Below are 25,635 nucleotides of genomic sequence, written 5' to 3' on the forward strand. Positions count from 1 at the left end.
TCCCATCATGAACTTCTACGCATAATTGTCCCACCAAGTATTTTCTTACGGAATCATTAGTTTTATTAAGCATTATGCCTTGTTTACCTGTTGTATAGCAAGAGGATCACAAATAAGGGTGATAAACTGCTAACTGGGGCGATTAGGGACACATAGGGCGAATAGGAACCCGCGGGACAATTATGCGTAGAAACACAGAAATCGGTCGAAAAATTTCAATCTCAGTTGCACTTTTTTGAACATGGGACAATTATGCGTAGAACGGCAGCAAAATTGTACGAAGAATTTGATGGGCAAATCAATGATGTACAATGACAAGCAAAACGGTATCTTTTTCATAAGGAATAAGGTACTTTAAAAATTGTAGTACATAGTCTTATGAAAAAAATAATAAAATGTTATCAAATTAGTCGATTTTGGGTACAATTGATTTTTGTAAAAAGGCTACAAACTCAAAAACGATGAGAAAAATATAAAAAGACGCTTAACATACAAAAGATAAAGTTCAAAACATGTTGAACAGGTATTATGGTATTTTAAAAAAACTAAACAAGAAAAATACAAAAAAAGAAAAACATAAAACAAGAAAACTTATTTTAGCAAAAAATAACTTATTAAATATGGGAAAAAGTAAGAATTTATTTGCACCTATTTTAAAAGTTATGCGGAACAAAGAATAAAAAAAGACATTAAAACATATATAAAATGCAAAAAAAGAAACATTAACATAAATAAAAGAAAGATATCATGGTTCAGTAAAACTAATTCCTCGAAAAAAGAACTCTTAAAATTTAAGAAAATTTCAGAGTTTGAAGTTTTAGTTGTTTTATAAGACATTGCCAATGTTTTTAAAGATGTATTTTTTCTGGAGCTAACTTCTGTTGTGTTTTTTCACAAACATTTTCTTTATTTTGTGTAAAAATAAGTTTGCAGTCATTTTTGTATTGTTTTTTTTTCAATTTAAATAATTTAAATGGTATCATCATTCTATATTGAAAATGTGAAAGCAGACGAAATATTTAAAAAATGACTGGTAAAACATGAAAAAACTAAAAAGACAAAACGTAATGATAGGAGGTGGTTGATTAAGCCAAATACTATCAGAAACAAGCATAAATTAGGCAAGATAAATGCAAACGAAAATGAAAATATTTAAACATGAAACAAGAAAAAACATAAAAAAGAGAAGTAAAGTTTTTCGTAAAACAAAATTTGTTCAAAATTACCTCCTAAGTATGGTAAAAATACAACCTTTAGAAAAAAATTGACATAACAGGGTTAAGGTAACATTTAATAAAGGGTTTTTTTCTGAATGGAAATTGATTTTGAATATTGATAATTTACTGAACATCAATAAAATCATGAATAAAATTCACTTGAAAAGCAGTTTGGATTAAAATTAAAGTAAGTTTTTTACTTAATTTGAGTCAATTTGCTTAGCAGAATTCTTTAATTGTTATACATTTCAAGTTAAGGCAAGGTCAGTAATTAAAAAGTCGGACACTAAATTTTGAATGTTATGGCTTGTCATCAAACAAAAAAAGAAGCTTCAAATTTGTATCATAAGCATGCTTATAGTACATTTCTTATTAAAATATTGTTTTATTTGACTAAGCATCATCTAGTTTGTTGAGAACCTTTAAGCAAGCTTTACTAGGGCGGAAATATCTACTTTGTATTATGTTTTATTTGCTCGCACTTTGTGCATCAATATTTATTTCAAAATTCAAACTAATCTGTCGAAAAATAAGGTATATTTACAACTTAACTTTCCTTTCACATCACTACCTTTCAGCGGTGTGTAAATAAATTACTTAAATAAAACTATTCAACAAAATGAGTACCGGCTGCGTGTACAATTAAACAATGGTCATCACAATACTTTCCAGTTTCGTCTTCATTTGGTAACAGCGTCCTTGCTAGTTGTTTCATTTTCCGATTCGTTCTCCCGTTTTAAAATTGCTGCTGCATTTCGGCTTGGCATCCTCGTTTGCTTTTTTGCGTGTCTTTTGCTTGTAAAATATTCCCAAAAATACTGGCTACTGATGTCAGATCACTCTTTTTTTAACACCTCCTTTACAACCGATCGCAGAACGTGTACAGCAGGTTGCGATCGTGAAAGTGGTACACGTTGTTGATGTGCCGCAGTACCCGGCCGTCGATGAGACGGCGCGCGTACAGCGTTGCATCTGAGCGATCCTTGGCCAGTCCGACCTCCAGCAACCAGTCGACAAAGACGTTGCCGTAAAACACCTTCTTGTAGATCTTGATGCGCCATCTGTTGGAACAAGGAAAATTGTTAATGTTTTTTGAATATGTTTTAAAACATTAAGAAATCAAACCTCTTATCCTTTGCGATGGCCTTCCTGCAGTTCTCCAGGTGATGCGTCGTAAACTGGTCGCAAATGTGGCGCGTTTCCGTACTGATTTCGCTCCAAATCGGCAGCTGCAGCATGTTCGCCCCGTACCAGACCTTGCGCCAGAACTTGAGCAACGGCAGCAGCAACTCCCCGGTATCGGTAATAAACACCGCCAGCACGATGATGCTCTGGCCAAAGTTGAGGAACGCGTCCAAAAACGTAAGCTCCACGTAGATCCCCGACATTCCCTCCATGATCAGTGTCCAGACGGAAATCGCCAGTCCGACAAACATCGAGCAGAGCAGCAAAATCAGCAGGACCATGTGCTTCAGCGTCTGGTGCTCGTCGACGTTCTTGTCAAACTCGAGCGGTTCCAGACCGTCGCGGGCGTGCTCACGGTACCGGTCGATCAGCGACTGGCACTGCTGCTTGGACGCCGATGGACAGTTGAACTGGGCCGAGCACATGCCGCTAGAGGTGATGGTTTCCTCGCTGAAAGGAAGATTGCATTTTGAAGTGATTTTTGCTTGGATTCTGTGGTTTTTTGAGATGTGACGAAAATACTTTAATAATTGTTCATTTCATTCAGAAAAATATTTTTCAAAATTCTGATTTTCATTATATTTTTAAATTTACTTATTGGCAACACTAGCCGGTAAGTGTCAAGTGTTCTGAGCTTTTCAAACTTTTCGATTTTTGTCCGTAATTGAACGTGATTACCAACTGGATTGCTCCTCCAGCATGCCAAAAGCCTACTTTCGAAGTTCGAGTTCGGCCTCAAAAAACCCTCAAAGTTCGGCTACAGCTAGAGTCGGAAAAGGTAAACAAACCAATGCCGCGTCAACCGCCATCGATTTCTTTCCAAACTGGAGAGCCACATGGTGCACGGAAAAAAGATAAATCCAGAAATTGGGATATGGCGAATTAAAGCCAATCGAGAAATTAAAAGTGAGAGTGTGTGCAACATGGAGTTAAACTTTCTGTGAAGTTGCTGTGAAGATTACCATGGCACTTTGAAAAGTTTAACTCCATGTTGCACGCACACACTCTCACTTTTAATTTCTCGATAGAGTTATCTACGTGCGCATGTATTGCTTGACCGTACACGAAAAAGATTGAGGTAAAATAGAGTCATCTACGTGCGCATGTATTGCGTGTACGTACACGAAAAAAAGTGAGGTTAAATTTTGTACCAGCCAGCAAAACAAATGGTGCGCTAGTGTGTGTGAGATCGGGCTTAGATAACTCTATGATACCGCTGTCAAAAATTCGGACTCGTCTCCAACAACTGCAATCTCTCACTCTCGCGCGGCAAGACAAGCTGGGGGAAAACGCCCAGCAGCACAAAGCGGACGTGATGTGCGCAAACTGTGGTGAAAAGAACAGAGCAAATTTTCATGCGCGGAAAAAGTTGCTCGACGACAAAAGGAAGAAACCTTCGAAGACTGTTCGATCGACATAAGGCCCCCTGTGCAAAAATAAAGAGCGCTCCACATGTAAAAAGTGAAACAGTTGCTTTTCTCCATACATTTTGACGATTTTTCTCATACAAACTTCAAGCGATTAGAGGAAATGAGCTCAAATTTAGAATTTTGCATAGTGATGGGTCAATTTTTGATTTCAGTGGGTAGCCCCGAGGATATTCCAATAATCTTGTTGTAACTATATTCGAATACTCACTTTTCAATATCATTGTTGATACTCCTCTGCGCGACCAGATCCTCAATGTCCACCACGGAACGAACCGTACCCCTGTTCGACGAACAGCACCCATTTCCACCCCCGTTACACCCTCCATCGGTATCCCCTCCCCTCAGTATCTCATCATCACTCGACGTCACCGAATGCCTCCTCCGATGAATCCCATTTCCATTGGCCGCTTCCTGAATCAAATTGGCCACCGAGCTGGTCGATCCAACCACGGTCGCCGTGTCCGCATCCGGCGACGAAACCTCCCGCGAGAGGGCCATGTACCGCTCGTGGCGCTTCTTGAACCGCTGGTGCAGAATGAGACAACCCACGGTTACGATGAAGCACATTACCAGCAGAAACACGGCTATGGCGGCTTGCGCGTTGCCGTACTGGAAGCTCGGGTTGCGCTTCTCGGTGGGGGTGATGTTCTTGGTGTCCAGCATGAACAGCAGGGAGACGATGAGCGTTGGGAGGCCCCACGCTGCCGCGATCTGGAATGGGGGGATGCGGGTGTTAGTGTGGGGTTTGGGGTTGGTTTGAGATTGTTGACTTACGAAGAGTGGCCAAAGTTTGAGGACGAAGCACAAACTGCGACATTGCAGAAAGAGTATGGTGATTGCGAGGAACGCGGTCCAGAGCCGGCTGCTGTAGCAGCCGATCGTGAAGAAGTAGAACTGGACGTACATTCGCCAACCGCTGGTTTGTTCCAGGGTTGACCACATGATCACACCAATGTTGCAGAGCAGCTGCGAAATGATCAGACAGGCCGTAATTCGGTGGGGCATCTTTTTGACCCTTCGGGTTAGGGTGAACAGAAGCAGCATCCAGACGGAGCAGCAAATGGCCACGATGCTGATGTCGAAGGCGAACTTGTCCAGCTCGTTGAGATAGTCCGACGGGTTGAGGTTGGTGATCGTGATCATCTTGGCCGAGATGAACATCAACGGTGCGCTGATGAAGGTCGACGCAACCATGCTGCTCGCGATCAAGTCCACGTCCATGTTGTACTGCGAGGCGATAACGAAGACTCCTGGGGCGGCCGGGAATGTTCCGTACAGGAAGCCAAACGTGCTGAGATCGGTCGTTTCGGAAAAGTTGGCTCCGGCGTTCATAATGTTGACCGTTTGACGTGTCACCAACGGTAGCACCAGTAACTTCACAATGATCAGAATGCCGGGTAGGATAAATCCAGGACCTTGCAGGGTAGCTGCCTTGCCTACCATTCGCAGTCCTAGCAGGAACAAGGCCGTTCCGGAGAAGGAGTTGCCTAGTACCTGCAGAATGCTAGACAGGAACACTGGCAGACCGTTCTGGAAGATGCGACCTCCGATCACACCCAGCACGGTCATCAACAGCACCGGGTTGAAGAAGACGGACTCGATAATCTTAACTACGACTAGAACTTTGCCCTTCAGAAGTTTGCGATTGGAGTTGGCCGAGTCCGCCATCTGGGAGCACGGTGGAACCGACGGCCGGCGGCCATTAGCAGATTCAATGGGCTCATTTTCCGCAGCCGCTTTTGCTTTGATCTTCGAAATCTCACACAAAACGTATCCGATTGGGTTGAGGATCGCCAGCGAGATCGGCGCCAGCAGGTAGATGTACGACGCATACTCCGGGTGTATTTTGGAGTACAAAGCCGTGACTGAAAACGAAAAAAAAACACGCTTTAGTAACGCACGATCAACCAACCCCCCTCACCAACTCACCGATGGGAAACCCAATCGCAAAGTCGTTACTCTGGGTGCAGAAGATGGCCAGCAGGCCGGCGCGGCCATAGTTCACGGGGCGGGCCACCAGCAGCGAGATGATCGCCACCGCCAGGAACACGATCGTTTTCGAGATCAAGATCGAGAGCAGAAAATTCCAATTGACCGTGCTCCAGTTGAGTTCGGCCAGCGACAGAAAGATCACCGACGGCAGGGCGAACGTGCCGACAAAGGTGTTGAGGCCCTTCGCTTCGGTGTTGGTGATGATGTTCAGCCGACCGGCCAGGTATCTGCAAGCAATGATAGGGAGAGAGAGAGAGAGTGGAAAAGTTAGCAATCGTTACGAGACATAAAACGCAACATGTAATTTGCACTATCGCGGTGAGCGCCTAATGTTGTCACATGTCGTGGAGACATTTGAGCACCTGGATAGAACAATGATCGTTGTTGAAAACATGTGCTAAGTTGTTTAGCAGAGTTGCGCGGTTTGAAGTAATCGGTTGCTTGTTTAGGCTAATGATTTTATCATGTAAGGAAAAATACAGCGATGCGCTTTGAATGTCTTTATCATAACAATAGATGTCAAGGGAATTTTTCAGGGAAATTTTCAGGTTAAAAAAAGGAATTTTATTCGCTTCGCTAGAGGACGATGATATTGCCATACTGGATTGTGTTGATTTATACAGTAGGATGTAACAAAACCACACTTTTTTGTGGGCATTTCAGGGGATGATCTCCTAGGTGTACTGAGTCAGAATCCCAAATATGAGCTCGACTGGTTGCGACAGGACCTGGCGCTCCGGCTTCAAAGTTTAAATGGGATTTAACCCTAAAAATCGGTGCGTTTTGGTTTTTGCCCTTTTTGAGTCCTTCAACGATTTTTGGATTTTTCAAAAACCTCATGAGCTTATAGTTTGTGTTCCAGGGTACAACTTTGCCGAAGACTGCGAAGAGATTTGACCGCTCAGAAAAATGGTACAGAATTTACAAAATCTTTTCTCTTGTTTCTCTGATAACGTAAAACATGTTCTGGCAACACTCGTTTTTGATGCGCGCTTTCGGCAAACTATGCAACGCATGCTACCAGGTGGGCTTATAACTAAATCCTGCGATTCACTGCCAAATAGAATACCGGAATCTACGACAGATTAAAAGAGCAGCACCGGTGATCAAATCCTCCGGCACCATCGAAAACATAAGCACAACATCCAAATAAAGCATTTTCTTTCCATGTGTCAAACTTTGACCGTTGTACGCTGGATGTTTTCTCGCTGCTATAGTTACGACGCCTGGCTCTGGATGTGCGCGTTCAAAGAAAGTGTTGCCAATACTAATCAAACAAATTAATGGCAAAAAGTTTTTTTATTTTCAAATCATTGTACAAGCAGTACTAATTATCACATCTCATCACAGTCTTCCGCAAATTTGTGCCCTGAAACTTAACTCATGAGGTTTTTGAAAAATCCAAAAATCGTTGAAGGCCTTGAATAGCATCATTGGTGCGCTGGAAGTGGGGACGCGAAGTCGTGATTATTCAGGTTAATTTTTTGGTGTGCTTTTGTGTCGCTATTCGTATGGAGTGAGTGATTGTGGTTATCGAATAATAGCATCATTGGTGCGCTGGAAGTGGGGACGCGAAGTCGTGATTATTCAGGTTAATTTTTTGGTGTGCTTTTGTGTCGCTATTCGTATGGAGTGAGTGATTGTGGTTATCGAATAATAGCATCATTGGTGCGCTGGAAGTGGGGACGCGAAATCGTGATTATGCAGGTTATTTTTTTTGTGTGCTTTTGTGTCGCTGTTCGTTAGGGGTGAGTGATTGTGGTGATCGAATCATAGCATGACTTACTGAATTATTTGTGTCTTGAGCGTAATTTTCGTTGAGTAATTGATGTTTTTTTTGTGATTTTTTTTTTGAGATCTTAATTAATTGTTTTGTGATTTTCAAAGCCCTTCCTATATCATTTTTGATCGGAAGGCACGGCGTCGGGTAAATTGTGTATAATGTTTTGCATAAGGTTTTATTTTTAATGGTGAAAAAGCCATTTCTATATAATGATCGAAAGACGCACTGACATTTTGGATTAATTAATAGTGGAGTGAAATAATTGTGTGTGACTTTGTGTGTTAACCAAAAGACCTTCCCATAGCATCGTTGCTCGGAAGGCTCGCCGACGGGTCTGTTATGAAAGTCCTCCCCATAGCATCGTAGCTCGGGAGGCATCGAAAAGCCAATACCTTATCCTACTAACCCAAAAATAATAATCACGTGATGCTTGAAGGAGATGCTGTGGATTCAACGGTCTCAAGCGGTATCAACAAGTATATAGCGAAAAACTGTGTGCTTGATGAGTCTGCAACTTCAACTATCGGACTAACATTCCTCCCTTTCGTTGAACTGCAGGCTTCTTGGGAGGGCGCCGGTATTGACTAATAAAGAAGGGATCTTCAGAGGTTAAACAGTGAACGGATGGTTGGCTCCCACTGATCATTTTTGATTCATTGTTTAACTTCAGCTGATCTGTCAATAACGGAGTAGCAGCTCATTGGCAGTCAACCATGCTCATGCTCATGCTCATGCTCATGCTCAATCCAAAAATCGTTGAAGGCTTCAAAAATGGCAAAAACCAAAACGCACCGATTTTACGGGTTAAATCCCATTTAAACTTTAAAGCCGGAGCGCCAGGTCCTGTCGCAACCAATCGTGCTCATATTTGGGATTCTGACTCAGTACACCTAGGGGATCATCCCCTGAAATGCCCGCAAAAAAGTATGGTTTTGTTACATCCTATTATACAGCCTAAGTTGCCTAAGAATTGATAATTAATAGTCGTCCTATGAATTTGTCCTATGAAATTTTGTAAATTCAGCAATGAAATTTGTTGCAATGTTATTTGGTAACGAAAAATTTATTACAAAAACTTTTGAAGATCCGTCCGAAGATAACGGCCTATTTTAATCCCTAAGACATCTGGCAAGAAATCCTCAGTACAGTAAGGCTGTTGATTTCATTCTAGGAATCATACCTGAATGAAGCATATCGCAACGTCAGCCAACCCAAATAACATTTTTTTCCCAGGAGTTCTACAAGACCTCTTCAAGATAGCTACAGCATAGCAGTTTGGAACGCGGTAGGATAAAATTCTCTTCAAAACTTCTTCAGGAGTTTGGAAGAGTACTTGAAGAGAGTTTTATCCTACCGCGGTCCAAACTGCTATGCTGTAGCTATCTTGAAGAGCTCTTGTAGAACTCCTGGAAAAAAATGTTACTTGGGAATGACCGCTCCCCTAAATGGTAACGTGTCATCCTGAAGTCTGCGATAATAAAATGGATACACCACAATAGATCAAAGTCACGGTCGCAGTGGTCTCAACAAAAAATAGATCCGTCAGCAGGGGTAACATTGGGTCTGGGGCATGAGATTGGTTCTGACAAAATTCTGCAAACTACTCTTTTTTATAAGTTTGGAAAAACTAAAAACAAAAAATTTAAAATAAATATACCACAAAACATTTTAAAACACTTTTAATTTAAAAAAAACTAATCGAACTTTATAAAATAGAGCTCATCCTTGAAGATAAGCTAGATAAAAATAGCAAAATACTGAAGAAACAAGAATAAATTATTCTATGCACTATCTATTTCAATTCAGAACATTAAAAAAAATCAAAAAAAAACTCACACAATAACTAAACTACTTCAAATAAATATTAAATTATGTCAGAATTAAAAAAAACTCAAATAGAAAAACTTACAAAATTATACAATGATAAATAGTATTCCTCAATTGAAAAAAACTCATCAAACTTTATAAAGAACTGATCCAAGAGGTGATATTAAGAGTGGTTAGTGCTAATTTTATTGCCTGTTTCAGTTGATTGTGGACGAAGGAACAGCGCGCACGCCTTGCAGGATTATTCGTGTTTCGAGCGTCACTTTTTTCAGTGATTAGTGCTAATTTTATCGCCGGCTTCAGTCGATTGCCCTACAGAATTATGCGTGTTTCGAGCGTCCTTGTTTGAGTTATTGGTGTTAAAAAAAGCCCTTCCTATCAGTCTTCCCGAAACGCGCGCACGCCGTACACGCCGTACAAGTTTTCAGTGCAGATGAACCTCAAACACACCAGGCTGCTATGTTCGAGTCCTCCCCGCACGGCGCACTCAAGTTTACACTCGGTGTAGACACGGGGTGCACACCTCGGGTACAACGCCGTGCGAGCGAAGAGCGTGTAAAGAGACGAAAAAATGACTGCTTCTCACTCTCTCTGTGGGACCCCAAAATTTCCATACAAATTAAAAAAAATGTATGGAGCGTAACACGGCCTCCAACCTCCCCTCCACCTCAACTGCGTTACGTAATAAAAGAACGCTCCCTTAGTGTTCTTGTGTGTCAACCAGAAGACCTTCCCATAGCATCGTTGCTCGGAAGGCTCGCCGACGGGTTTTTTTTTATGAAAGTCCTCCCTTTAGCATCGTTGCTCGGTAGGCATCGAAAACCAATACACTCAACCCCCGGTGGTTGGTCACTTTTTCGTTTGACACTTTTTTAGTTTGTACCCCGTTGGTTGGTCAAAGTCAAACTAAAAAGTGATGAACTGTCACTTTTTACACGGCGCTCACGCACACTATCAAAACAAACGGTTGGTAGTATGTGTGAACTTCGTGTAAAAGGGGTGTCAAACTAAAAAGTGACCCCGTTCGTTTGACAACAGTTGGTGTCAAACCAACGGAGTTTGAGTGTATAGTGTTGAAAAAGACCTTCCCGTAGCCCCGTAGCTCAGTTAATTTAACAGTCAACCAGAGCTTTTGCATCCAGATTTTTGTAACAGAAATTTTAGTATCTTAAAAACTACGGGAACTATCGATATAATTTTTTATTCATCCCCTGAGCTACTACATCCATAAAGATTTACATTAAAATTTTTGGTTCCAATGATACAGTCGACTCTCTGGTTGTCATTATCCAAGGGACCGTCGAGGAAGAGAATCATCAGTTTACAGAACGATGCAAAATGAAGACTCGATTGAATTTTTTTTTTCTTGATACCTAGCTATGGGAGAAAATCATGACAACGTCCATCAAACAAAAACAAACTAATGTCAAACACCCTTCAAAGCTTCGTTTCGCCAAGAAAAATGTCTATGCAAGCCATGAGAAAGTGAAATTATTGACCACCGGAAGAGATTTTTAAAGCAAACAGAATCCAAGGGACCGTCGAAGAAGAGATCCTTCAAGCAAGGGAAAATATCGAGGAATGAAGATAATTGAAGTATGCAGATTGAAGGGACTGAAGAATTCATCGATAGATGGAGAATTATTGATATCGAGAAGATCGACAGCCAGAGAGTCGACTGTAGTAAGAATAACTTTTTTTTTATAAGTCTGATCAAATCCATCCATTAGTTGCATCAGTAGCGAGAGCTACAAGTGTTTCTGGAAGTTAAAATACCTTTAATTTCCCCGGAATATCCCCAAGCCATTTCTCGTGTCCACAGCAGCTCTCTTCGTTGACAGGGGGGGCTGCAGTTGTGTCAACGCAAACAATAATTTACGTGCGGTCAATCAGCATTTTGCGAACACTATTCGCTTCAACAACCTTTATCGCGATCCCGGAGGGCTGATTGAGAAAGTTGCATTTTCACTTAATTTGATTACGCCGACCAACACAAATTGAAAATTGTTCGAATAGGCTGTTAACTGTGAAACTACCCAGACTTAATTATAAGCCGTTTTTGCTGTCTGGACAAAAAGCAATTTTCCACAAGTCTACAACAGTTTGGGTTGTTTTTATTCTGCGTTAGCCATATTGTTGATACAAATGCAACTGAATTGTGTGCTGTTTTTCTGGATGATATAAACAGATGTGTGACGATAATTTTGAATTGCAAAAAAATGATCATTTGAAAATGAGTCACAATTCGATCAAAACTAGTTAAATCGAAATCGTTGGAGAAACTTCCACGCGGACATAAATCAGCCAAGAGTGCTTCTAAATTGCACATAAGTGGCTGTGATGACGACAATGCCGACGACTCTGGCTTCCCTTTTCTGGGATGACTAACGGTCACTACTGGCAGATTCCCAGGCGGTTTCACTTAGAAACTGGACATCGGCGGACGAGAAAAGTGGCCTGCTTTGTCTGATAGTGTCCGATGACATCTCTCAGCAAGTGTTTGTTTAACGCAAGCAGCATTGCATTGCACCGACACCGGTAAAGTGCTCTAATGAAGATTGATTTAAATAAGGCAGCAAACAGTACTGGGAAGTGTCGTCGTGTTGACAAGGTAAGCCATGAGGTGAGCGGTTCGAAAGTGGAAGTTTGACAAACGTTCTGGGAAATTTTTGCCGAATTTAATGTAAATATAATTTTGGCCACTTTTGCCATGCAAGAATATTAGGGTGGTTCATGAGAATATTTTTGGGGAATTTTGTCCCTTTAAAAAATGTTAAGGCATGCTTATCCTGGCAATTCTATCTAAGACATCAAGAGACGAGATTGTATCTTGCAAAACATGAAATATTCAAAATAAATAATAATAACTGTAGTTCTTAACCATCACTACACGTTCATATTTCGCATGTCGATATTTCCAGTTAAGTGCGAGCTGCTCAACATTCACCGCAAGATCAGCAGCCAATCAGAGGCCACCCTGCAGCAGGACTTTATTGTATCTCGTACATAAGTTGGCCACTAATGGATGCTGACAGGCAAGGTCGTCCGTTTGTAGAGAGGTATCGTTACTTGATTGATTTAAATCTGCCGCACCAAAGTCGTGAAACGGAAATGGAAGAAATGTTTTTGCTTGCAGTCAGCCAGTGTTGACAATCAACTCCGGCGAAGGGCAACTTGTACGGTGGAAAGACTTGGAAATTTGCTTACTCATTGGAATTAGTGTTTATACTCCTTTTTGGTGTAGGTCAAGCACGTGGGTTCACAAAAGGTGTTGACCACAATTGCAATTGTGCTTGATTTGTTGATGCAAAGTGACGACCTGCTGAATTTCGCAAGTCATCGTGGCGGTACTTAAAATAAGTTTTTTACAGTTCTAGGATTAGCAAAAATCATTATTTACTAAATAAACTATTAATCATAATTCCAATCAATAGTAAAGTACAACAAACTAGAGTAACCCTGAAACGGAACATATCCTAGTCAGATATCGTGATATTCATATAGCGATCTGGCCAAACAGCAAACATTAAACCGCATATAAATAAGGTACCAACATGACAGCCCCGCAATCAGCCACGCACGAAGTCAAACCCGGTGCAGAAGTCGTGCGCCAGGAAGCGGCAGCAGCAGCCAACAAGTGGCAAATATCGATTTTTGATCCGAGTTTCATCTGCGTCATCACTTCGAGTGGTGTGGTTTTTCAACACCTAGCTAGAGATGCTCGCAATATATTTTGATCGGACATATAATGTAGGTTACAGCATCTCAGAAGCGTTTGAAACTTTAGCATTTGTTTTTTTTTTTTCTAAATAATAAGCAAAAGAACAAACTGGAGGTTTCTATGAATAGTTTTGCAAAATGCTTTGATTATAAATTAAAGATCGACAACTTGAATGAAAACTGGACCAACCTCTTAATTTTCCATGAAACATGCTTTCATTTGTTACAAATATATATAATTATAAAATAACGCAAATCAAAATTGAGCATATCTCTGTTCCTTCAGGAATTTTGGCATTTGCGTCATTGAAGTAAATGGAAATGGTGCGGAATAGTAAAAAAATCTCATTTCGGAACCGTTGACCTTTGACTTGGCTTTTGATTGGAAAAAGACGATAACCCTTTTTTTAGGAAAACTGTAGACTTTAGTTGAATCTTTATTTCCAATTACACCGACCAACAAAATTTTTGCGCAGGCTCAACTCAAGGGGAAACATAAACTTCACAGAAAAAAATGATGGTAATATTCACCAGGAAATGGTGACAGTTTTTGTGGCCAAATATATGATAAATTTTACCCCAGAAAATGATGAATTTTCATCAGTTTTTGATGAATATTCATCAGGTTCACATTTTTACACATTTTTTATGTAATATTACTAAAAAAAAAGAGGTAATATTCAATCTACCAAATTTTCAACATTCAAAAATTCAACTTTTTTTTTCTGTGCAGAATTACGTGCATTTTGAAATGTTCAAAAATTGTTTGACTGGTTTTTCTCCAAAGTTTGTATGGAGAATCAGTGCGGTTCGGTTCTCCTACATACTGCATGCAATTTTTGGGTTGTATGCAAGAGCAACGAACCGCCCTAATTCTCCGTACAGTTTTGGAGAAAAACTATTTTTGAAAAAACAAAATGCACGTTACTCTGGGGACCCCACACTTTATGCTTCCCCTCGAGTTAAGCCTGCGCAGTCATTTTTGTAATTTTTTGTAGGTCAGTGTTATCGATTCCTTATATATTATTCCTTATATTTGATTTTTTTGTTTATCGACTCTGGTCGGGATAAGTACAAATCGGGGTTAAATCCGATTTTTTTAAAGATTGAAGCTAAACTTTAAAACGCTCAAGACATTTTAATGTGATACTACACAGAAAAAGAATGATAATAATATTCATCAGTAAATTGTGACAAATTTTGTGGCAAAAAAAAGATAAATTTTACCCCAGAAAATGATGAATTTTCATCAGTTTTTGATGAATATTCGTCAGGTTTACATTCTTACGCATTTTTTATGTAATATTACTCAAAAAAAGAGGTAATATTCAACCTACCAAATTTTCAACATTCCAAAATTCAGCTTTTTTTCTGTGTAGCTGCCGGGGTTGCAAAAATTTAAATTAATTCACGATTACGAGAATTGATTTTTTTCTGTGTAATCTACATACCTTGAGAATACTGGGATCATTGATTTGGTAGTGTAACGGACAATCAACAATTCGAATTTAACGAATTGCATGTTGCGTAACTCGAATTTGAACTCGAAATTATAAACAAACATAGCATAAGCATAAACATCGAATATTAGACGAAGTCGAAACATCGAGTGAATGAGACTGTATTTCTCAAGTATTTCTGTGACTTTTTTAAGTATCATGTAGAGCGTCAAATTTCCCAGGAAAATAAAAGTCAAATCAACTGAAAACAATCTAAAACGCATTTTTCTGCATTGATAATCATATTTAGCATGTTTGGGCTGGATTTAAAATATTTTGATTTTTTTATATTCCAATGTACAGCACAGCAAAAATTTTAATTTTAGCAAAAAAAAACGTCAATACTTATTGCGCATTTTGCACTTTACTAGAGTCTTGCGCAATTATTTTCATCACAGTATTTTTTCATCACAGTGGTTTTCCTTCACAGTGATGACGAAGTTATCCGTTGCTATGGCAAGCTGTTTATGATTATTTATTTATTTTTGGAAGTTCAGAAACTAATGGCACGTCCAGCCCAGAGAACGTTTTACCGTCTGGCTAAGTGATTCAAGGGACGATGGCTTGTTCCGGAATCGTGGTCTCCGGTATCAGGAAGCAGCGGTGTTGCGGAGGATCTTGACAACCAGCGGGCGTTGCTGGCTACGTTGCGGACAGGCGTCTTCAGTATTTGTTGAATCGCTATCCACAACATCCGCTGATCCTGTGCTGCCGAGAGGGGCCCCTTTATGGCGATGAACGCCAGTGGCCTGTGGGCTATCGTCCTCTACGGTCCTCATATGGGGAGGCGATAGACAACGGCGGAGGAAAGCTGCCTGGGTTTCACGCTACCCATTCAGATCAATATGAGATGGACGGATGCTCGGAGTTTCGCCGATAGAAAGCGCGATTTGTTACCCTTCGCTACCCTGGAGGTTGTCCGATGTACCAATGCCATTTAGGACATATAATCTTTTCTAATAAAGCCTTTTAAAAATATGTTCTTTCCGGTTCTAGCACAAAAGGGGAAATAACTGTTTTTACTCAAAATGTAAAGGCGAAGTATTTGCCAGAACCTCGGCCAGAACTCTGTTAAATTTATAGCTAATTCATGGTACCATTTACGGACTCAGCAAACACAACTTGAGATGGCCGATAGAATTATGCCAACGAGCTCTTTTTTTTTTTTTTTGGGAGGGTGATCCAGTCGCACATCGTTGATGTCGAAACCTCTAAACTGGGCCCTCGTCCTGTCACGTCCGTCAGTAGTCTTGTCGTACATTACAATTAGAATCAGATCTGCCAATGAATTAGTACACTTCGACCAAATAAACATTGACGCTGTATGGATCTGACTCTAGAATAAATGGACATTTGTGTTTTATTTATTTGTCCAAAATGTTCAATTATTCATATAAGTCCAAATATTGTTTGCGGATAACTACCTAACTTGAATTGAATACAAGATTTGGCAACCTATCCATAAAGCTACTGTTATATTAATTCAGCTGACATTTTAATTATTAATAAAAAATTTGGTTTCTTTTAAAAGTTGTCTGGCTTCTTTTTAAAAAAACAAAAAAATAACAGTTGATATTTTACAAGTCTGAATTGAAAAAAAGACGACCATTTGTTCGTCAGAAATTCCAGTAGATCCTCGATTCGCAACAATGGTCGATACAATCATAATCCGACAACCGTTAGTTCAACAGATCAACGAATTTAATCCGATATCATTTATATTGATTGATCGAAGACTCTATGGAAATTTTGACAAATCAGAATGGTTTTTATGCAACTTGAATGAAAATCACCGATTCTGATAGAATTACTAAATTCACTGTTACAAATTTAGCCCCGAAATAATTAAAGCGCAATATAAAAGTTGATATTTATAGTTAAAGTGACCATAAATTCTAAAAATATTTTTGCTAAAAATTGTCTAACCTGACATTGAGATTGGGTGGGAAAAATCAATTATGTGGCATTCATTGTACAAATGTGATATTTTATTTCGTGTTTCTCCTTGTCTCGATGACAGCTTACCGGCCATCGATTAAGCCCTGAGACTACGCCAAAGTGGGTTCTCGCAGCATGAAGTGGTGTCCATGTGTAAAAATGGAAGCTTCAGCAATATACTGAACACTTCGATTTTAATTCCACATCGAATCAAATCATACTCTTTGCCAAACAAGCATCAAACCTATGACACTCATTATGACAAAGCCCAGGGAGAATTATGCCAACGAGCTCATTAGAAAAAAAACCTGTCAAAAAAAAACTCATAAGTTCCAATTTCGAGAATCGAGCCAGGAACCTTTAACAGACCATCTAAATGACTTAACTTCCTCGGCCACCACAGCTTGGTGACTAGATTGTGGTCAGAAGTCGATGCATTACTTTTGTTTTGTTTTGATGGTGTGATGGAAAATCAGTTTGCCAACTGTGATGAAAATTTTCCCGCAGCACTCTACTGAGGTGCAAAGTGCGCAAAGTTGACATTTCTCAGTCCTGCAAAGCAGTGTGATGAAAAAATCTAGGCCTAGCACGATTGACACAAAACTCTAGAAATTGCTGCAAGGCGCAACAGGTATTTTGGAAACTTATGATTGCAAAACAACTGGACCGGTGTATAATGCATTTTTAAACACCTTTTTCATTCATATGTTTAAACAGTGGCTCGTAAATTCAATTTTTTTTTATTCTTCTGCCAACTCTACACACTCCCTCAAACAAGTTTAAAAGAACTGAGATTTTTGAGTATGGATTCATTTTAATAACCTGATGAAAAAATCAGGGATGCGGAGTCGGGTCATATTTCAAGCGACTCCGACTCCGACTCCGGCTTTCTGAGTTAAGCCGACTCCGACTCCGACTCCGGCTCAAGCTTTCCACAAATCGTTGACTCCGGCTCCGATTCGACTCCGGCCTACCAACTCTAGCCGACTCCGACTCCGACTCCAGCTTTCCAAAATTTGTTGACTCCGGCTCCGACTCCGACTCCGACACCTAATCTGTATTTTAAATATTTAAAAAACGCATTTTCAGCACAACATTTTTTTGAGTAAATTTGAATTTTGTTGGAAAATTGGAACATATTATTTCACTACTTCAAATTTACATTCATTTTTTTTCAGTAATGAGAAATTGGTGTGCAGTAACTATCAAAGATACCCTGGTTTTGAAATAAACCATTTTCAAAGTAACTATTTATTTTTTATAGCTTTTTTGAATTTATCTGCACAGAAATAAATCAATTCCCGTAATCGTGAATTAAGTTCACGAATGTGAGATCCAAGAAGGAATTTATTCATGAGTATGGTGCATTTGCACCATAAACGTGAATATATTCCTTCGTGGTTCTCATAATCGTGAACTGACTTCACGGTTTCGAGAATTGATTTTTTTCTGTGTGAGAAGACGTACTTTAAACATACAAATCAAGAGAAAATTCTAATATTTGAAAAATAAATTAAATTATATCAATTAGGGGAACAGCATCTAATTCCAGCGTGCCTCTAATGTTGGCAGGTCAGAACTCTGACATTCAATTAAAGCTAATTAAAAGCGTTTTCAACTGAAATCGATAAAATCAATATTTTCAATAAACTGAGCAGAGCAATTTTTCTATGGCAAAAGTTGCGGATTTTAGTCCTTTAAAAAGTGAAAATCAGCAAATTGATGGGTTAGGAGCGAGTGAAACCTGTCAAAAATATGAGAAATTCTCTATATACTGATTTAAAGGAATTTAAAATATAGACTTATTCAACGATATTATTTGGATCAACACTTTAAAGAGTTTTGTAGAAGAACTTTTAAAACATTGGGATAATCGATGTATCTAATACCAATGACGCGTATATGCAAGCTTTGCATATGGAGCCATAACAGCCAGTTAACTGTATTTCAAAATTGATTGCAACTTATTTTCGATATTTTTGTCAACGAAATGATTTCAATGCAACCGCATTTGTTTTGTTTAAACAGGCATTTGCGTTCCAAGTAGAGGATTGATATAAAAGTTGATAATGTTTTCAACATAATATTTTTGTTAAATACTTATAGTAAGCTTTCGAATCACATACAAAATGCTTCGAAAAGATCATGGTATCTGATAAATATGTTGATAAACATAATTATTAATAATAATTTATATAATGCAATAAATAAATTTAAAATATAAAAAATGGGAATTAACCTGAATTATAACAAATATTGAACAATAAATAAGTTCGTAAATTATATTAATTTTTTTTGACAACTCCGACTCCAGCTGCGACTCCGGGACTATCAGAAATTTACGACTCCGACTCCGACTCCAGCTCATACAATTTAGCCGACTCCGACTCCAGCTATTAGAGTTTTGACGACTCCGACTCCGACTCCGATTCCTGGTCCCCAAAAAGACCCGACTCCACCGACTCCGGCTCCGACTTCACAACCCTTGAAAAAATACTTCCCATTAAAAATACCTGAGATATTTTTTAATTTATTGTACTTGATTTATTGTAATTTGAAAAAAAAAATATTCATGTTCTTATAGCTGTATGATTTTTTACATGCAGTCAAGCAGTTAATTGATCGTCACAACAGTCAACCGTTAAAGTCGTTGTCCTTTAAAATGTTTTGCATAATATTAATCGGAAACAAGTTCAGAAATAATATTCAATTTATTTAAAATTTCCCGGGAATTCCCGGGATTTCCCGTGTAATTGCTTGAAAATTTCCCGTTTCCCGGGAAATTGGACGCTCTAGTAACAAATATAAAAAAAAAATCATTAGAATTATTTAGTTGAGAAGTATTATTTTTCTAATCACAGTGTTTGGACAGAGAGAAAAATATCCATGCTCCAAAATCATAAAATTGCAAACAAGTTCTTCTTAAAGAGGAGTTAGAGCGGATGCACGTTTGTTTAAAATAATGTATCCGTGTAAATTTTGCTGAATTTATTGGATTCTTGAATTTTTGAATTTCGATAAAAGATAGTATAAACAGCTCCGTTGAGCATTATCAATTAAAGTCGATTTCGAATTTGTACTTTTTTGTGTACAGTTGGGGTGGAGTGAAGGAGGTTTTTAATATTTCTCGAGTGTGTTTTCAAAAAGCCGTAAGAGCCACCGTGACCTCTGACACTAATGTCGTTTTTCTCGAAAATGAAACAAAATTTCATTTATTTTTAGTTTGGGGCACTTGAAGGACATGTAGATGAACAATCTCGAGCATTTTTGATATTGATTTTTCATAAGGACCTTTAAAAAAACTCTAGAAATGTTTCAAGACTGTGTCCATAAATTCAACGATTTTTGAAGAAGAAGGTAACCTAACACTCATAAAAATCATCAGTGAACGCAAAAAAAAAACCACACACAGAAAAATAAACAACTCACCCGCAGATTATGATGGCAAAGCACTGGATCAGCGCCGGGTACAGATTGTCCATCGATATGCTCGGCTGATCATCGTCGTCTCCTGGCGTCATCGGCGTCGACGTCGCCGTCCCATTGATGGCAGCAATTGCAGCATCCATCAACAGTGCAGCCGCAGTCTTGTTTGGTACGACCGAGGTCGAACCACTTTCCATTTTGCTTGATATTTCGCGTCTGTCTGACGTGTTCTTCCGACTTGGTAATTTTTTGGTTTAAGAATTTCTTCTTACTTGAGTTGAATTTCTCTTTTCACTGAGATTCACTTGATTTCACCCATTTTTGAGGATGATTTTGCACTGTTTTGAGGACACATTATTTTCTCTTTTTTTGGGAATATTGTTGCCACCAACCTGCGTTATACAACAAAGAAAAATCAGACTCACTTTCAGTTTCACGTCCACCTTAACCTTTCACAGCGATCCATAGTAGAGATAGTAACAATCAAGTCCTGCTCAATTTAGTTCACGTGCGGCGAACTTGGACAAGGAATTGTCAAACAACATATCACTGTACTCTACTCTACTGTGCTGAGCTGCACATCTGGCATCAGTTATTAGCAACAGAGCCTGCCCAAGCCCCTCTCGAACGCATTACATAAATTATATTTACTTATTATTGCTTGCGCTGATGTTTTGCTTCCCAATCAAGTGGAGAGATTGCGATGCGGCGTTTATTTTGTGACTTAATTGAGGAGAAAATATTGATATACAAAGATTAAATGCTGACTTAATTAGATTATAACTTACAAGCAGTCCTAAACTGGACATAAACAACTATCCGAAAGAGGTTCTACACTGTTCTAAACTATTCGACTCTATTAATACCGCAAATGGTTTATCTATAACAGATCGATTAAAACCTTGAGCAAGAAACTACTGGTGCAACTGCTGATGTTCTGCTGCACTTTTGTGTGCTCGATATTGTAGGTATATCGCTCTCGCTAATGAACTCTTAGAATGGACGTCGCGACGTCTCGTTGTCGTCGTCGTCGCCGTGGCTGTATTCCCTAGAAAACCCTTTTTCTTCTCGCCACACAATCACTCGAACACCTCTGAGCACAGTATCGATCGATATTGTAAAGTTCTACCAGCAAATAGGTGTTAATTTCAAAACTCGAAAATCATGCTAAAATTTGCACAATATTTTCTCCGCAGTGCGCGGACGTCAAAATTTGAGAGATTTTTTGTTGTTTTTGCTGCCAAATCTACCAGCTGTGGTAGTTGTGCAGCACACAGACACACAAACACACACACACAGTCTCAAATCATTGAACCAGTTAAACCGATTTCGCGTGCTTACCAGACGAATTCCTACCGAGTACTGACAGGGAGAATTTCAAAATGTGTGCAAATAAACAAAGCTGCGACGGACTGACTGCGAAGCGTACTGGGAACAGCGAATGTCGTGGAGAGTGTCAAAAGCAGCATAACGTTGGCAGATAGGTATTAAAAGCTGCTGCTGCTATCTGGCGGAAAAGACGAGTAGACAGTGTGGTGTGGAAAATCATTCTATGTACATGTGCATTAGGGTGGGTACGTTTTTCAAAAAGTTCTCGGATCAAGTTTTAGTATGGTTCCCCATGTAGGGCATGCCTATAGGGACTTTCATGTCAAATATCAGCTCATTTGGTTGTAAACTGGCTGCGCGCATCAGGGTTAAAGTTTACATGGGAATTACTATGGGAAATTGGAACTTTTTGTTCAAACGCTCCTACAGGTCTGGGAAAATCACGCGCCAACTTCTGGTATGGTCAGGCCTATGGGAATGGTCTGGAGAACACTTTTCCCGAAGAGCATATGGATTCGTTGTCCCTAGACCTGGCGCATCGGCAAACAATCCGATGTCTCCGGAATCAACGGTTTTCCCTCAAAAGCATCAAATTTTCCTTAGCATGCTGAAAGCTTGATGAACATCGCGACGCCATACGTCAGGCAGCTACCACGTGGGTGAGAAATGGCTGGAATATTCAATTGCAAACCTTCTGTTAACTAGAAAATGATCATTTCGAGTAATCCTGATATTATTTAGTCGAATACAGAATCTTTGCATAGCAAATTGTTTTTTTGCAAATATTTCAACCACGTGGTAGCTGCCTGACGTATGGCGTCGCGGTGTTCATCGAGCTTAGCATGCTGAAAATTTGATGCTTTGAACCGTTGATTCCGGAGACATCGGATTGTTTGCCGATGCGCCAGGTCTAGGGACAACGAATCCATATGCTCTTCGGGAAAATACCAGAAGTTGGCGCGTGATTTTCCCAGACCTGTAGGAGCGTTTGAACAAAAGTTCAATTTCCATAGTCCCATTTAAACTTTAACCTGATGCGCGCAGCCAGTTTACAAATGAGCTGATATTTGACATGAAAGTCCCTATGGGCATGCCCTACAAGGGGAACCATACTAATGATGCATAAATAGTGCACTATAGTTATCGGCATGTTGGAACTGAAAGAAATTTAAAAATGATTTTTTGCAATTCCGTCGTGAAACTACTTATAGTCAAGGCACGAAATCGAAAAAGAGCTCATTTTCTTGTGTCTAACGGCAAATCATGTAACAGGCCAGGTTTTGATGGATCTAGACTAAATCGAATATCGCTGAGTCCGAATATCGCGGTCACGAAGCCGGATTCCGTAAGGGAAGCGAGATATTCAAGATGGCGACCAATATGGCGGCTATAAAGAGAAGTCAACAATAAATATCACAGTATGAAGATTGTCGACGTGTCAATTTTTACTAATTTTGGGTCGCTGAACCCGAATATGACCATGAAAATCGGTCACGGTGACCGAGGAGTGTGTTATCCAAGATGGCGTCAATATGGCGAAGAGAGAATCTTCAAGTATTTTTAACCCTCTCCCGCCCATGGTTACTCCAGAGCAGTTCAAAGTTTTGAACTCAAATATCTCGGAACTGACACAACTTTTCATGGTGCTTTAAGTTACAGGTGTTCATGTAGAATGTATACTAACATCTCCCCAAATTTCATCAAATTTGGTTAGGCACAAACAAAACTACAGTGTGAAATGTAAACAAAAATGGGCCAATTTTAGGGAAATAAATAAGACCTGTTTTCGAAAGCCCGTAAAAATTACCAAACACAAAATTGTATGAAAGAAACAAAAAATGTTTTGCTATCATTTGAGCCTTGGACAAGAACCCCTGTGAATAACATTGTGAGTTTGGACCGGTTTTAACCCTCTACTGCCCAATTTTTTTTTCGAAAATATTTAATTTCCCCGTGTTCAGGAGGTCATTTTGAGCAACTTTTGTTCTACGAAAAACTTTAGGGTAGGGTAGTCATCAATGAGACACTTTTGGTTTTCAACTTTCAACGATTTTTCTATTTTTTTCATCAGCATGTTTTAATGAGCTTTTTGTTGCATTTTCTTTCTTTTAGTGTGTTCTAACATTGACCAAAATATGATCGATCCGACATCTAGAGTTATTCAACTGTCTCATTGTAGACGCATGGCAATGAGACAAAACAATGAGACACTCTACGAAAATCAATACTTTACCAGTAAAATATCATGTTTTGTATTGTTCCATTACAGGTGACTTGCCTTTAACATTTTTGAGCAATTTTGCCAACATGAAACTTTAATTAACAAAAGTTATACTAAAAGTATTTAAATTTTGTAAATCATATAAAATCCATAAATAACATTGTATGTTTGGTTAAATGAAGTTAAAACTCTATAAATATGCCAAAAATCACTTTCAATTCATGTTTTGAAAGATTTACATGGATTTTGAAATGTTTAATGAAGAAAAATCAAAGTGTCTCATTGTTACCCATGGGCTAAAATGAGTAGGGAACAATGAGACAGCCCTGGATTCTGGGTATATTCTAAATTTTGGTCAGTCCTAATGAAAGGACATTGTAGCCCAACTCAATCCCTATGGAACGTCGAAAGAAATTTGAAGAAATATTAGTTTTGGTGTAAATGGCAGCCTACGAGCCAAAAAGTATTTTTGTCCATATTTTTTTGTTGGTACCACAATTCTCGGAAATTTGTTCTAAAATTGGGCAGGGGGAGTCCATAAACGACGAAATTTTCAAAACTCTAATATTTTTGCCCCACCTTCCTTGAGGACCTGGGCACGCTAGTGACTTTTACACCCCAGAATCAAACATTTATGAATAACTTTTCAAGGGAGCGTCCATAACCAAAGCCACTATTATAGCAGACGTGTATCCAGTAGATACACCTTTCACCCAAATATGAGCCTGATTGGTTGAAACTACGACTTGTGAAAGCCATTTTACCATTGTTCCCCGTGTCTCATTGATGACTACTCTACCCTACTTCTCTTGTTTTATGTTTTCTTGTTTTATTTTTAGTATTTTAATTTGCATTTATCTTGTTTAGTTTATGTTTGTTTTTGGTAGTATTTGGCCTATTCTACCATCTAATATAATTACATTTTGCCTATCTAATTTTTTCACGTTTTTACAGTCATTTTTTCAATTTTTTGCATGTTTTTCACATTTTCTGCTGTAGAATGGCACCATCATCATTTAAATTGCGAAAAATGCGTAGAGAGCATAGTCTGGGACACTACAAAAATTACTGCATACTTCTTTTACTGAAAGTATAGAAATGTTAGTAAAAAACACAGCCAAAGTTGACCCCTAAAAAAATGACATTTTTAAAAACACTGGCTAAGTCACATAAAACAAATTAAAATCCCAACCCTGAAATTTTCTAAAATTTTAAGAGTTCTTCTTTCCAATGCTTTTTAAAGATCAAAAATCGGTTGGAAAATGGATTTTTGGCGATTTTTTAGATTGAAGCCCGTCTAGAAGCTGGGTTAGGTTGTAGAGGGTTAAGTGTTTTTCAACCTTTTTCATTTGGTGCACCAGAGCACCACCTAGGCATATGAGCAACTAAATATTCAGGAGCACTTTTTTCTAAATTACAGAAAAAGCATTTTTTTTTATCAAAACAAAAGTTTATAAACGTTTTGACTATTTATAAACAAGACAAAACATTGTTATTAGACCGATAGTTTTATTATTTTCCTCATTTTTCATGAAAATGGTTGTTTGTGGGTTTTGAATGAGCCAATCAAAGAAACCTGAAAATGCAGAGATTTTATAATTTGTAGTTAATACTTCAGAATTATGGTCTTACAGCAAAGAATAAGTAGTTTTTAACACATTTCGAAGCGTTTTCAAACAAATGAACCAATAGATTTGAAGAAAACGAGATTTTGTGGTTAAGAAAAAGTTGCTCATCTTCCTGATGGTGCTCTGGTGCACCACTTCAAATTCTACTTTTTTGCCCCAATTCGATGTTTGTGGGTCAAAGTAAAGTATTTCCTGCATTATTGTACCAAAATTAAGCCATTTACTATTTTTACGATAAGCACACAGCTCTGGGCGTTAGAGGGTTAAACAACAGGCTTGTGACCGATCAAATTTAACTAATTTGGGGTCGCTGAACCCGAATATGACCATGAAAATCGGTCACGGCGACCCAGGAGTGTGTTATCCAAGATGGCGTCCAATATGGCGAAGAGAGAATCTTCAAGTATTTTTAAACAACATGTAAGACTGGTTGCAACGCG

The 25,635-nt window shown here is 38.9% G+C and overlaps 1 protein-coding gene across 5 annotated transcripts; it reads right to left on the reverse strand.

The window, feature by feature from the left end:
• Positions 1 to 1,554: 1,554 nt before the first annotated feature.
• Positions 1,555 to 21,468, reverse strand: LOC6050230 (integral membrane protein GPR155). Of its 5 annotated transcripts, none has more exons than XM_038262774.1 (7): positions 21,359 to 21,468; positions 20,021 to 20,409; positions 5,762 to 6,051; positions 4,607 to 5,697; positions 4,041 to 4,543; positions 2,343 to 2,852; positions 1,555 to 2,278 (listed from the first exon to the last, which is right to left on the reverse strand). In XM_038262774.1, exons 2-7 carry the CDS (start codon positions 20,212 to 20,214, stop codon positions 2,077 to 2,079), a joined length of 2,790 nt encoding a protein of 929 aa, XP_038118702.1. In that variant the 5' UTR covers positions 20,215 to 20,409; positions 21,359 to 21,468; the 3' UTR covers positions 1,555 to 2,076. The 5 variants fall into 5 exon arrangements, with proteins under 5 accessions (XP_038118702.1, XP_038118701.1, XP_038118705.1 ...); XM_038262773.1 differs by having other exon boundaries at positions 21,333 to 21,436; XM_038262777.1 differs by lacking the exon at positions 21,359 to 21,468 and adding an exon at positions 21,147 to 21,290.
• Positions 21,469 to 25,635: the final 4,167 nt, after the last annotated feature.

The sequence above is a fragment of the Culex quinquefasciatus genome, chromosome 3, assembly GCF_015732765.1.
Source record: "Culex quinquefasciatus strain JHB chromosome 3, VPISU_Cqui_1.0_pri_paternal, whole genome shotgun sequence".
Taxonomy (NCBI): Eukaryota; Metazoa; Arthropoda; class Insecta; order Diptera; family Culicidae; genus Culex; species Culex quinquefasciatus.